The sequence below is a fragment of the Mirounga angustirostris genome, unplaced genomic scaffold (assembly GCF_029215605.1).
Source record: "Mirounga angustirostris isolate CCGP_5_RB_7025 unplaced genomic scaffold, mMirAng1.0.hap1 SCAF_14, whole genome shotgun sequence".
Lineage (NCBI taxonomy): Eukaryota > Metazoa > Chordata > Mammalia > Carnivora > Phocidae > Mirounga > Mirounga angustirostris.
Window position 1 is genome coordinate 80,927,690 of NW_026991722.1, and position 14,626 is coordinate 80,942,315.

The window sequence follows — 14,626 nt, forward strand, 5'->3', positions numbered from 1 at the left end:
TCCCTGAAGACTGCTACCCTAACCCTTTAATGTTAGAAAGCATGCAGTCTGACCAAAAAGAGGTATCGGCAGGGAAGGGGGACAAAATGGAAGAACAAGTTTCTCAAGGAGATCAGGAAAGGTGCAGGAGTCTCAGAGTGAGAGGGTATCTATAAAGAATAAAATGGCGGGGCGCCTGGGTGGCTCAGTCGTTAAGCGTCTGCCTTCCGCTCGGGTCATGATCCCAGGGTCCTGGGATCGAGCCCCACATCGGGCTCCCTGCTGGATGGGAAGCCTGCTTCTCCCTCTCCCACTCCCCCTGCTTGTGTTCCCTCTCTCACTGTGTCTCTCTCTGTCAAATAAATAAAATATTAAAAAAATAATAATAAAATGGCAATGAGAACGTTTTCATTGCCAACACAGGGAAAGCTAGTAAAAAAAACTGGGGGAGGCAAACCCATTTCTCCAAATCTTTCAGTTTACTAATCAAGTCTAAATCAAGATCATTAAAGCATTTATTTAAAAATAACTTTATTCCATAATCTTTTAAAAATTCATATTATAACCTCAGAATAAATTTCTCTGTCCCCACCCCTCCCACAGCACACCAAATATTAACATGTAGATAATGCAGAGGGATCTAATTTTTCTTCGCAGCAGTTCCTGGTCAGTCCCACGGTGAGAATTACCAGTTGGCACTTACTGCATCACAATAAATTTTACGGGGCAAGGATGATTTTCTGACTTTTGGTGTATCTTCCATGGTGGGTTGTCTGCAGTCTTAGGGCCTATATGTGCTTGTGAGAATTAGAATATCAAAGCCACAGGATTGCCTGAGCCCTTCCCCAGTGTCTCCTTCTGAAATGTCAGTTGTGATAGCCGTTCAGTATTTATCTTCCTGGTTCTGGTAAGTGGATCTTGGAGTTCAGAATACCTTCCGATACGATTGTGTAACAGCACAATGTAACAACCTGGACTTTGCCACAGAGAGTTTGTAACCCACTGTCTCATGCTTGTAGTTTTAGGGATGAGTCATCTTAAAATAAAAGAAAGACCTAATTCTTTAACAATCCTTTAAAACTTGAAGGCTGCCGATACCTGTGCTCTCAACTGACCCAGGGCTCAGATATGAGTGACTGAAGTCGTGACTCAGCTAATCTAGGGTGTAGAGCGTTTGGCAACAAGACCTCGAAGCCCCCAATTGCTAGCGGAAAACCCTTGCCCCAAAGATTTCCTATCATCAGGTGCGTGTGCAAGAGAAGAAGTTCTGCAAAGCGTCTCAGTGATCTTGCAAATCATTCTCTGCGTTCCTAGCTAGGAATTTTTTTCCTGTTTTTTTTTTCTTTTTTTAATGTGGTTGCCTCTGCAGAGTGAACCCTCAAAGTCAGGAATTTAATCGTGGAAGATTCTAAAGGGAGACAGACTCAGAGTTCAGTGATTTAGAAGCAACTCAAGTCTCCTGTTCTGAAACAGTGACTTGGGCTGTCCAGAGTGGCGACATCCAGGAAGTGCTGGGCGGCAGAAGCCCCAGCACATAAGAACTGCAGTTTGCTATACACCCCAGATTAGCTGGGGGTAAGAACCTGCAGCCAGCCTCTGCGATCCACAGGGCTCTCAGCTGGGGATGGGGTTCACTCCTAGTCATTTGCTCAGTTCAGTCTTTTCGTCCAAGAAAATTAGACTCCTCCCCGTGACACCTTTTTCTTCGCAGCAGTTCCTGGTCAGTCCCACGGTGAGAATTACCAGTTGGCACTTACTGCATCACAATAAATTTTACCTGGCAAGGATGATTTTCTGACTTTTGGTGTATCTTCCATGGTGGGTTGTCAGCAGTCCACAGGGGAACGCTGCAGACAACCAGCTTCTCATCTTAACCGGAGTCCCAGTCCCTGTTATTTGGAGAAAGGAAGCTCTCCCTTAAGCCTTAGCTCTTGCCCAGCAAGTGGGATATGAACATTAAAGAGTGCAAACTCAAGTCAGATTTTCATGTTTAGCCCACATCTTTTGCACCCTTATTAGGTCTCTGACATATAAGAGATTTGGACGAAATCAGAGACGAACAATCTCTGGGCTGTACAGGGATCTGGAAACAGCAGCTTAAACTCATCAGATGTTATTTCATTCAAAACTTTACATTGTTGATCAATGCATCCTCATACTCTCCTTAAGTAGGAGGAAGGAAACAAGTTTTCCCGTCCCCATTTCCAAGATTGAGAAATGGAGGCCAGAGGAACTAGTCTGCCCAAGGAGTACTTATCACCAGGTACTCCATTGCAAAACATTTCTCCTGCCTTCTTTCAAAGCCACAGGAGAAAGGGGAGAATGGGAAAATCTGCAAGCTACTAGGGAGTCACCCAAGAGGCTTTTGTATCAATATGAAGCTCTGCAAAATGAGAGGTTCTAATGAAAGGCACTTCCTCTTAGGGGCCCCTACCTCTTTTGAAAAGAATTACACCTCCAGGGAAGCAAATAGCGTCAGGAGAGCCCTGGTAATGCTTCCTCTGAAACCATTTTACAAAGAAGGAGAGGCCCAGGCAGCAGCCTGTAACTTACAGATGACATAGTTTCTTCCACTTGGAAAGGCAGAGGAGAGGATAAAGAACATCTACTGAACACGTGCTGGATAGCACTTTCCCCTCCACAATACCTCATTTAGTCCCCACCATACCCTGTAAGGCAGGTATGATTTCACCTATTTTACAGATGAGGAAACTGAGGCCCCGGCAGAGGAAAGCAACGTGCCCAAGGCCAGGAAACCAGTAAGGAGCAGGGCCCACGTTCAAGCCTAGGTGTTTACAACCCCAAAACCTGAGCCAAACTGCCTCCCTTTGACTCCCCATCAGTATCGGACACCTCCTCACCTTTTCCAGGGAGGTGACGTCTGCCTGGCTTTCCGGGCAGTGATAAAGGAGGTGTCCCTATCACCCCCACACTATTCCCTTGTGTGTATGGGGCAAGCTGGTCACGGACCTCTAAGAGTGTACTGGGAGCACTGTGCATGGAGGCCAGGTGCTTCCCCCCACTCTTGTCCCCTCCAAATCAGCATCAGTCAACCTGGATCAAGCCAGAGTCACAGTGAAGGGGGCACCTCAGATGCCAAATGCACCTTTCCCCGCCACGCGCTGCCTGTTCCCAACACGTTTTAACATCAATGAGAAAACTTAACAGCAAATCAAACCAATTTAGAAAAAAAAAGGGGTGGGGTGGAGAAGGGAATCTGTGTGTGTGTTTTTCTTTTTTTGCTGAGTGTCCCAAACCATTTTCAGCCCTCAGGCAGGGGTGCAAGTCAAGTCAAAGCAGGATGAAAAGCTCATCTTCAACGTAGCTTTCCAGGCTTTTAAGATGGGATAACGGAGGATAGTTCTCTTTCTTCAAACTGGCCTGTCTTCTTCTTGAACGATGTCACTCTGCTCCTCACTGCTGTCGTCTGGACAGGAGGGAAAAGCAGATCCGAGTCTGAGTGAGCTAAACAAGAGGTCACTCCATCTCCACCATCCGTTTTCAATCACTGCACTTCCTAGTCCTTCACCGGTAAGCCTCAGAATGGGAATTCACGGGGGAGCAGGTGGGGCAGGGTGTGTGTTCCCCTTTTCTCCTGTTCTTTTCACTCAAGATCCTCTAGACGTGCTTGGTACTGCTTGATGCATCACCGGGTTCGTGCCAGTCCCCTCACCTGGAATTCTCTCTCTCTCCTTTCTGCTTATTCAAACTCAACTGTCCTGAAAGACTTGCTTCATATCCTCCTTCTGCCATTAAGCGTCTCCCAACCAATGCACCCCTGAACCACTCACCTCTCTCTGAGGTCCTGTGATTTCTTTTTTAAAGATTTTATTTACTCATTTGAGACAGAGAGATACAGAGAGAGAGAGAGCATGAGCAGGGAAGAGGCAGAGGGAGAGGGAGAAGCAGGCTCCCCGTCAAGCCAGGAGCCAGACACGGGGCTTGATCCCAGGACCCCGGTATCCATGACCTGAGCTGAAGGCAGACGCTTAACGACTGAGCCACCCAGGTGCCCCTGAGGTCCTGTGATTTTTAAGCCTATCATTCCTCTGGCAATAATCAAATTCCTCCTTGCAACAGCTCTTCTACTGCTCTCTCAAAGTGATGGCTCAATCTTGCTTCCGTCTTAAGTTTCCCCAAGTTTTCCTCGGTACACTCTGACTGGTCTTGGAAAGCTCCCTGCCTACAGTTATGATCGGTCTTTTTTTTTTTATTCCCCCAACAATGCCAATATTGTGCCTTTCCCAGAGCAGGTCCTTGATAAATGTCGGTCAGTTTAATTGTGGGGTCGGGAGTTGACAGATCCTAGATGAAGCTTTAACTACCTTCCCCACCCTTTAAAACTAGACTCACCTCTCAGAGATTCTTACTGGGAGTCCCAGTGCAGCCTAACAGAGTGCTTTGAAGGACAAAGAGCTCACCTTGCAGAGCCTGGAGCCCACTGCCCATCCAGTCGACATTCCCATTCACCAGGGCAGTCACTCTGTGAACGTGGCCATGCTTACGGATTTCTTCTGGCGATACCTCTCTCTCATTTGCTTCTTCCTCTTCTTCCTCCTCTTCAGCGGCATCTTCCTCCTCTACCTCCTCCTCTTCTTCTGAATCCACCAAAACCATGACATCCCCCATGTCTTGTCCCCTAATTTCCAAAGGGGAAGAAATAATCAAGAAGATACCCCATTTTTTTCCCCCTAACATCAGCCCTCTCTGAATAGAAAACAATGGATTGATGGCAACCTCTTTTGTAACATGGAAAATTCTTTGTGCGTTCACCTCAGTTAAGAGAGGATGGTGTGATTGTAATCTCTCAAAGAGATGCAGCCACAGATTCCTACAGACAGTCACGTATTTTCCTGGGTGGGTTTTATTACTCCCCTCTGCTCCTTGGGCAGGTGGTGACTCTTTGTCCCAGGAACCTACCATTTTAGTTCCCCTCACAGCACGTACACGAATCCTACGTTCCTTTCCTGAAACGCCCTTTATTTCTGCTCTACTTACTGAAACTTTGCCTCCTACTCATTATTCAAGGCCCAGATAAAGTCCTCTCCCTCCCCGCAAGCCCTTGAACCATGATTGCACTTGGAGTCCATGCCCAGCGGTTTAGCATTTAATTCTCCAGTTCACTGCTGGTTCTGCCTACCCAGCCAGACTGTGCATTTCTTACACATGCCACTGGCCAGTGACAGTGCTGGAGCATTACATTTTCATATAATCTTCACAGTCTCCTTCTGGAAAACTGATGAGGAGACAGAGGCTCAGAGAGAATCAGGGATTTTCCAAGAGCACAGGGCTTGGAAATGGCAGAGGTGCAAATCTGAGCCCAGGTCTGCTAGTTACAAAGCGTTTTTCCACTATGCCTTGCTGCCTCCTCCTGTGAGAAATAGGCCTGGGGAATGAAAGGCTCACTCGGGAGATGTCCCTCAAATACAGGGCAGTAAAGGTAACATTTTCCCGTGAAAGATCATCCCAGAACAGGAATATCCCTTCATAAACTGGTTAAAAGGAACAAAGAGAAGACTTCTTTGCTCCAACCCAGAATCTCTTTAGGAAATGATTACACAAATTCCATTTAGTTACCTTGTCCCTACTGAGGTTTTTTTTTTTTTTAAGATTTTATTTATTTATTTTAGACATAGTGCGCAAGCACAGGGAGGAGCTGAGGGACAGGGACAAGCAGACTCCCCGCTGAGCACAGAGCCTGACTTAGGGCTCAATCCATGGCCCTGAGATCATGACCTGAGCCAAAATCAAGAGTCAGACGCTTAACCGACTGGGCCACCCAGGCGCCCCCTGAGATTTCCTTTTGGGAGGGCATGCTCAGACTAGTCTTCCAAAACATGCTGTGAGACTATGACTTATTCTTCCTTTCAGCTCTTTTTAGGAAATTAAATAAAATAAATGCGCACATGCCTGGGCTCACAGCCCACACACCATCTTTATGCTTCAGTGAGAGCCCAGCTTGAGGTCTGGGGTCTGGTACTACACCCTGAGGTCTGGCATCACAAAAAGAGCACAGACTTTGGAATCAGTCAGACCTGGATCGGAACGCAGGCGCCGCTATTCATTTCCTGGGTGAGCTTGCAGAAATTATTTTAACTCCCTGAGCGTCCATCTCCTTATCTGGAAAATGGAGGTGCCACTACCCTCCTGAAGAGTTATGAAAGAGTTTCCAATAAGGCCTAATGAAGCCCCTCCACCCAGTGTTCGGCACATGGTGGGTCCTCCACAGCGGCTGCTAGTATTGCTCTTACAAAGAAAACAAAAACAGCAGGGAAGACAGACCACGGAAATGGGTTTTTGACTCGATTCTAGGAACACTCACCTGAAAGTGCTTCCTACTGAAGGGAGAAAGGAAAGAAAATTAATATCCAGTAACATCCACTTCAGCAAAGTTTTTAATCTAACGTTTGCAAAAGAAACGGAGAAATGAGAAAACTGACCCAACATGACAGGTGACAGGGTGTTCAGGGATGGTACTTAAGTGACTCATTATTGTACATCCGGCCCCAGTCAAGAAGCCTATAGAATGGGACCTTGGGTAGGAGCACAACCGGGGCCTCCTTCCCCCACCCACACCCTTTCAAGAAGCCTCAAAGGTAAACGAAGGGACCCAAGAAATCCTTACCTTTCCAGCAGAACACGGGGTTGTAATATAACATAAGCCCTGAGATGATAGCCAGTCCCAGCAGCAGGAGGCTCATGATGGTGCCCACAAGTCCCCCGATATTTAAAGGTTCTGCAAAGACAAATCACACTATTTATTTTATTTTATTTTATTTTTAAGATTTTATTTATTTACTTGAGAGAGAGCATGAGAGTGGGGAGGGTCAGGGGGAGAAGCAGACTCCCTGCTGAGCAGGGAGCCCGATGCGGGACTCGATCCAGGGACTCCAGGATCAGGACCTGAGCCGAAGGCAGTCGCTTAACCAACTGAGCCACCCAGGCGCCCCCACACTATTTATTTTAAAGATTTTATTTATTTATTTGACAGAGACACAGCGAGAGAGGGAACACAATAGGGGGAGTGGGAGAGGGAGAAGCAGGCTTCCCGCTGAGCAGGGAGCCCAACACAGGGCTCGATCCCAGGACCCTGGGATCATGACCTGAGCCGAAGGCAGACGCTTAACGACTGAGCCACCCAGGTGCCCTGACAAATCACACTACTGATTCATTCCACTGATTCTTTGACGTGCTGGTCAAAGAGCAACAGCTCCCTTCCTCTGCCTGGGTCTCAGTTTTGTTTTGGTTCCATGATATCCGGCAAGGCATATGACCTCTCTATAAAGAAGATAAATATCTCATTTCCCGACCTCAGACAGTTTGTGGAAAGCATGTGATGCAAAGGAAGACTGGAAGGTTAAAATCTCCAGACATCAAGACTGTTTATAAGGCCACCGAAATGAAGAGGGTGAGCTATTGGTCCCATGATAAACAGTAGTGATGAATGGAACAGAATAGAGAACCCAAGAACAGACTACACGTAAAAGAAAATTTGATAGATGACAGATTAGTGAGTAAAAGAGGAATTATTCAAGAATGGTGCTAGAATCGATGGCTATCCAAATTTGGGCGGGGGAGAAACTCAATCCCCACACCTCACACCATTCACAAAAATCAATTCTAGATGGATTAAAGATTTAACTGTAAAAGGCAAAATGTTAAAACTTTTTAGGAGAAAGTATAGGATAGTATCTTTGTGGCCATGGGGGAGATAAGATTTCTTGAGATGTAAAAATTGCTAATGATATAAGATCCATAAAATTAACTACATGAAAGTAAGAATGTCTGCTAATCAAAGGATACCAAAAAGAAAGCAAAAAAAGACAAACAAGCTAAAAGGAAATACTTGTAACATGTAAAACTAACAAGGAATTAGTATGCAGAATTTCTAAAGAACTCCTACATATCTGTAAGAAAGGGGAAAATGTCAAAAGACACAGTGAGTATTTCACAGAAGAAACACAAATAGCAAACATATGAAATAATGTTCAATCTTCTTAGTAACACAGAAGGGCCAGTCAGAACAGTAAGATTCCATTTTACATGTACTTAATGGGCAAAAACCACAAAGCCTGAAGGCAAAAATGCAGAACAACTCAACACTCTTCAATACTGCTGCTGTGAATAGAAATTGGTACGACCACTTTGGAAAATGATTTGCTATTATCCCAGAAAGATACAAATGTGCATAACCCTTCCTTTCTATTCCTTCTACATATATCCTAGAGAAATATTTGCCTAGGGACCTGCTATATATGTGTACACAAGGAGCTGGGTAAAAGATTTTCATGGCAACACTTTTGCTCATCACAACAACAACATCAAAATCAGAAACAATACCAAAGTCTATCAGCAGGAAAATTAGTAACTTAGTTGTGGAACCATGACACAGTAGAAAATCCTACAGCAGTGAAGAGGTACAAAGTATAATTACACATGTTGGCATGAATAAACCCTAGGAACAAAATGTGGAGTGGAAACAGCAAGGATTTCACTATGTAGTAAAATTTTTCTTGAATAAAAAAATTCAGGATAGTTGCTTACCTTTTTCAGGAGGCCCAGGATGAGACTGGAAAGGGGTCTAGAGGTAGGGTTGGCCGAAAAAAATACAACATGCCCATTTAATTTGGATTTCAGATAAACAATGAATCCTGTTTTAGAATAAGTATGTCCCATGGAAAATGTGGGATATACTTACACTAAAAAATGCTTTGTTTTTCTAAAATGCAAATTCAAGTGGGCATCCTGGTTTTGTTGTTGTTGTTGTTGTTTTTTTAGCTTTGTTGTCATTTTCTAAATCTGGCCACACTACCTACAAATAACTTCAGCATCGTAGGCACCCCTCTGTATCTTAAGCGGGATGGTAGTTTCTCAGGTGTGCATTTTGCTATTATGCTTCACGACTTACATTTTTTGTTTTTTATGTATTTTATATTTATAATATATATATTCTTTGGGATGTAACAAGTTATTTTTTTAAGTTTTATTTTATTATTATTTTAGTAATCTCTACACCCAGTGTGGGGTTCCAACACATGACCCCGGGATCCAGAGTCGCATGCTCTTCCGATGGAGCCAGCTAGGTGCCCCAACATAAATTCTTTTTTTTTTTAATCCCCATGCAATGTTAGAGATTTACGACTGGGTAATAGTTTTTCCACCTTATCAAGTCACAGTCAAGCAGATACGCCTTCTCCCCAGTGGCAGTGACCCACGTATAGGGAAGAACCAAACTGTCCCCATGCTGGTGCCTGGTCCTCTGAAGCTCTCACCGTCCTCCTTTGGGGCCCCTGCCCTCACTCACCTTTCACGGTCAGCCAGATGTCCACCTGCCGCACCCCCACAGGGTTCTCAGCCTGACAGACATAGTAGCCCTCATCCAGGGCCTGGGAGCAGTTGAGGATGGTGAGACTGGAGATCTGGCCATTCTGCGTGATGAGATAGTGGCCATTGGGCTGGAGGACCACCTCAGGCTGGGTGAGGTTCCTCAGCCACAGGATCTTGGCAGGGGGGTAGGCTCCAGTCACTTGGCAGGTGAGCGTCACATTGCCCCCCACGAAGCAAGTCCTCATGGGCTCAGAGAGAAGGGAGGGGCTCCCTGGTGATCAGAAGGTAAAGAAAGACAAATGTTCAGGGAGACTCAAACCATGGCCTGAGATTTTCAAGAATATTACTACCTTCCTGATGAAGCAACTCCAGGAATTTCTGTCCTGCACTTGGTCTCATGTAATAATAAAAGCTAACATTTATTGAGCATCTACTATAGGCTAGGCACTGTTAAACTTATTACCTCATTTTGCAGATAAGGAAACCGAGACCCAGAGAAAGTTAAGTTACTTGCTCAAAGTCACACAACCAAATAAGTGGTGCCCCTAGGATTTTGGGTGACCAACTGTCCTAGTTTGCTGAAGCCTGAGGGGGTTCCTAGGACACAGAGCTTTCAGTGAGAAAACTGAGAAAGTCTTGGGCAAACCAGGATGAAGTGGTTACTTTTTAAATTTTTTTAAAGATTTTATTTATTTGTTTGAGAGAGAGAGGGAGGGAGAGAAAGAGTGCGCGTGGGGAAAAGGGCAGAGGAAGGAAAGAGAAAACCCCAAGCAGACTCCCGACTGAGCACGGAGCTGGATGTGGGGCTCGAGCTCACAACCCTGAGATCGTGACTTGAGCCAAAATCAAGAGTCAGACACGCGGGGCGCCTGGGTGGCTCAGTCGTTAAGCGTCTGCCTTCAGCTCAGGTCACGATCCCGGGGTCCTGGGATCGAGCTCCGAGTCGGGGTCCCCTCTCAGCGGGAAGCCTGCTCGCCCTCTCCCACTCCCCCTGCTTGTGTTCCTGCTCTCGCTATGTCTGTCAAATAAATAAATAAAATCTTTATCAAAAAAAAGAGTCAGACATGCAACTGACACTGAGCCACCCAGGAGCCCCGAGTTGGTTACTCTTGTAAGCCCAAGTTGCCAGGCTTTTGTAGCCCACATTCCTCATCTACACTCTAGGCTTGCATGCATCATAGCCACGTTGCTCATACAAAGAATGGGTGCACAGCCTGCCAGGAGTGCTTGAGGGGACAATGAGGCAGCTATATTCATTTCCTATTGATGCTGTAACATCTCATTTAAAACAACACAGATTTATTCTTTTCTAGTTCTGGAGGTCAGAAGTTGGAAATGATCCTGTGGGCCTGGAATCAAGGTATTGGCAGAGCTCATTCCTTCTTGGAGGCCCCCGGGGTGGGGGGAATCCATTTCCTCGCTCTCTCAGCTTTCCGAAGCCACCTGCATTCCCTGGCTCCTGGCCCCCCTCGCCTCACTCCAACCTCTGACATCTGTCATCATGTCTCCTGCTACTGAGTCCCACCCTCCTGCCTCCCTTTTAGAAGGACCCATGTAATGACATGGGGCTCACCCCGATAATCCAGGATAATCTCCCCATCTCAAGATCTTAATCCCAGCTGCAAAGTCTCTCTTGCCATGTAGGGTAAAGTCACAGGGATTAGGACATGGACATCTCTGTAGGGGGAACATTAGTCGGTCTATCACAGGTCTGTCCTAGACAGCTCCCAATGCAGCATCCGTGTGGCCTTGGGGTCTGATCTGAGTTGGACACAGGGAACTGTAAGGTCTCCCCTAGAGATCCGTGATGTGAGCACTCAGCTCCTAGGGTGATTGTGAGAACAAGCAAGAGACCGTGTGGAAAACACTGAGCACAGCACCTTGCGCACGCTCTGCACTCAGTAAATGTCAATGTCACTATTATTGATATTGCCTATTTCATGGTTCTCGGACTTCTCGCTCCGAGTAAATTTTAAGTCCTTCAAAGGTCAGGACTCGGTATTCCTCCACGGGACCCGGTGCCACGCTAAGTACATAGCTCTTACCCAAAAAGATTTGCTGGACTAGGTCCCAAGGAAGGGGGTCCCCGAGGGAGGCAAGGGTTCTGGGGTCAGCCCAGCTTGGGATTGAAGTGCTGGCTTCAATCACTTACAAGCTAGGTGAATCTTGGGTAAGTCGGTTCACACCGTATCACATCTGCAACTTACAAAACGTCCTGTCTAACCTGCAGGCTATTGCGAGGCTTACATACAACATGTGAATGATCTGGAAACAGGCAAAGAAAACCCTAAACCCTAAAAGAGCAGGACTGACAGAGGTGACCCCTTCAAAATCAGAAACTGCGGATCACAGCAGGGATGAGGCACAAATGTAGTTTAGGAGCCAAGGAGGACAGAAGAATACCTATGACAGGCACGACAGTTCTATGAAATTAACTGATAAAGTTAATATAAAGTACTCTTAGGCAATAATAGGAAAAGATGAACCCAATAGAAAAACGGACAAGATATGAACAGATTAATTCATAGATGATATATAGGGACGCAAGAAGCATATGAAAATTGCCAACCACACCAGGATCAAAGAAACCCAAATTAAAACAGTTATGCCACGTCCTAATGAACAAATAGATAAAGTCTAAAAAAATAAATGATTTAATGGTAACACTCCACGTCGATGGAAATCCTGGGAACGAAGTACTCGCACACAGTCACCGCCAGTGGGTTGGGCTTCTTTGTGAGGTGATGGAAATGTTCTGGAAGTAGACAGCGGTGATGGTTAAGTACAACGTTGTGAATGTACGTAAAACCACCACATTATACGCTTTGAAATAGTGAAGTTCATGTTATGTGAGTTATATCTCATTAAAAATAAAATTGCAAACTACCAGTTGGGCTGGATTTGGCCCATGGGCCGTCGTGTGCCAAGCCCTGTTGTAATGCAGAAAGTGAGCCTTGTCCCTTCTGTTGCCCGAGGCCAGCCAGGTACCGGACACAGATCAGACACTTGGGACATGTTTGCTGAATGAGTCAGTGGGGAAGGGACAGCCATGTGAATGCCACTTGCCTGGGACAACAAGCACCTCCTGGAACAGCAAGGCTCTCTTCTCAGCAGGCCAGCGCTCCACGGCCGCCCCTCTGAGGTAAATTATCCTGACAGGCCGTGAGGAAAATCCTCCCCACGGCCAACAAAACCCAACACTCTCTGGTCCTTGCGTCCGGTTGTATTAGACCCCCAGGGCTGCTATCACAAAGCACCACAAACCGGGTAGCCTGAAGCAACAGAAATCCATTCTCTCACGGCTCTAAAACTCAGAAGTCTGAAATCAAGGTGTCAGCAGGCTTGATTCCTTTGGAGGCTCCCGAGGGAGACACCATCCCATGCCTGTCTTAGCTTCCGGCGGTCACCGGCCATCATGGGCATTCTGGGCTTACAGAGGCATCACTACAGTCCCCGCCTCCATTATCATGTGGCATTCTCCCCGTGTGTCTGTGTCCAAATGGCCCTCTTGTAAGGATAGCAGTCGCGGGAATAGAGCCCACCGTAACCCAGTATGACCTCATCTTAACTTCATCACACCTGCAAAGACTCTTATTCCAAATATGGCCACATCCACAGGTAGCCAGGATTAGGACTTGAACAGATGTTTTTTGGGGAGACACAATTCAACCCACAACAGCCATCTAGCCTCATGGATACCTCATGCACGGCCCTCTGGCTACACTGGCCTTCTCTCAGTTCGTCAAATACCAGGTACATTTCCACCTCAGGGCCTCAGCATTTGCTATTTCCTCTGCCAGGAACACTCAGCCCACCCGGCCAGCTCCTTCCCATCCTTCAGGTCTCTTCTCAAAACGCTACCGCCACAAGGAGACCTTCCTGCCCCTGAGGAACAGTGGCCCTCTTCCTAGAAGAGACTCTTTCACACACCCCATTTCATCCTCTTCACAAGTACTATCACTATCTGAGCCTACCTTACTTGTGTTTGGACTTTGTCTTCCTCTCACCCCCACCCCCACACAGAAGAATCTATGAAGGATGAGTGGTCGTGGTTCCAAATACACGTCCAGGAATCATGTGACACTCTTCCCTTCAAAAAGTGGAGCCCAATTCCACCCACTCCCCTTGAAAGTAGAGCCAGACTGTGACTCACTTCTAACAAACAGAAGAGGCAGTCGGGATGCCATGTGACTTCTGAGGCTAGGTAGTTCAGAGAAAGGATAGCGTCGGCCTGGCTTGCTCCCTCTTGCATCACTTGCTCTGGGGAAAGCCAACACCACATTGTAAAGACAGTCAAGAGGCCCTGTGGAGAGGCCCACATGGAGAGGAAGCAACCTGCCACGCATGTGGGTGAGCACCTTGGAAGTAGATCCTTCAGACAATTTCAACCCTCCTAACCAGGTCTTGCAGCTAAGACCCAGGAATCATGGAGCCAAGACAAACCCACTGTGCCCTGTCTGAGTTCCTGGCCCACAGAAATCATAAGATAAATAAATGATGTGTTGTTGTAAGCCATTAGTTCTGGGGGTGTTTGTTACATAACTAAATGAACCACACCCATCTTGTTCACCACTCCATCCCCAATACCTGGAAACAGTACCTAACACATAGCAGGTGCTTAATTAGTATCTGTCAAGAGTGGAAAACAGCTTGGATGAGAACCAAGAAGCTTGGTTAAGCATCTTTAACGTTTGAAAGGAAGGAAACACAAAGCAAAAGAAGAAACAATTCAGTTCACTGCAATATCTTGGGATTTCTTTCCCAGACCTTGCAAACGGTTCTCTCAGAATGAAGACGGGTGGACCCCAACCCGGGACGAGGCAAGCCAGACTCACTGATCTGTACCGCACAGCTGGCTCCCAGCTCCGGCCCCACTATGTGGCTCCCAACACACTTGAACTTCTTGCCATCTGACAGCTGGGACTGGTTCAGCATCTCCACCCCCAGCTTTGACGTCCCCACGACCACACCTCCTGGCTCTTCTGTCCACAGGAAGTCCGGGTCTGGGTATCCCCCGTCCCAGCGACAGGTGAGCTGCAGCATGAGTGATCCTTGTGACATCTCTGCCCGGCACTGAGGGGCTGATGGAGGGGGGACTGCAAAACACCAGAGCATGTGGGCTTAGTCGCACACTCGGAGATCACCACTGGGCTGGCTCTAAGGATTACAGAACCGGGGTATCAGAGAAACATCATGCCCAGTTAGCGTACCTTGAAATAGCTCCTTAGCACAAATTAGTATGTGACAATAGTCCGATTTCCTCTGCTGATTGTTAAATCTACAAGGTTGTGGGCCTTAATTATCTTTGCATTTCTCACTA

The 14,626-nt window shown here is 46.6% G+C and overlaps 1 protein-coding gene across 4 annotated transcripts in view; it reads right to left on the bottom strand.

The window, feature by feature from the left end:
- Nucleotides 1–493: 493 nt before the first annotated feature.
- VSIG10 (V-set and immunoglobulin domain containing 10) overlaps nt 494–14,626 on the bottom strand; it is a 32,946-nt gene continuing 18,813 nt past the window's right edge. For 2 of the 4 annotated variants that reach the window (XM_064578461.1, XM_045887544.3), the window contains exons 4-9: nt 14,142–14,402; nt 9,284–9,577; nt 6,605–6,715; nt 6,302–6,317; nt 4,401–4,618; nt 494–3,406 (exon numbers count right to left, since the gene is read on the bottom strand). In XM_064578461.1, the coding sequence (XP_064434531.1) occupies nt 3,351–3,406; nt 4,401–4,618; nt 6,302–6,317; nt 6,605–6,715; nt 9,284–9,577; nt 14,142–14,402 (956 nt within the window). In that variant the 3' untranslated portion in view covers nt 494–3,350. Of the gene's footprint in view, nt 3,407–4,400; nt 4,619–6,301; nt 6,318–6,604; nt 6,716–9,283; nt 9,578–14,141; nt 14,403–14,626 lie in introns of those variants that run through there. The other 2 variants (XM_064578463.1, XM_064578462.1) reach the window with 2 other exon arrangements.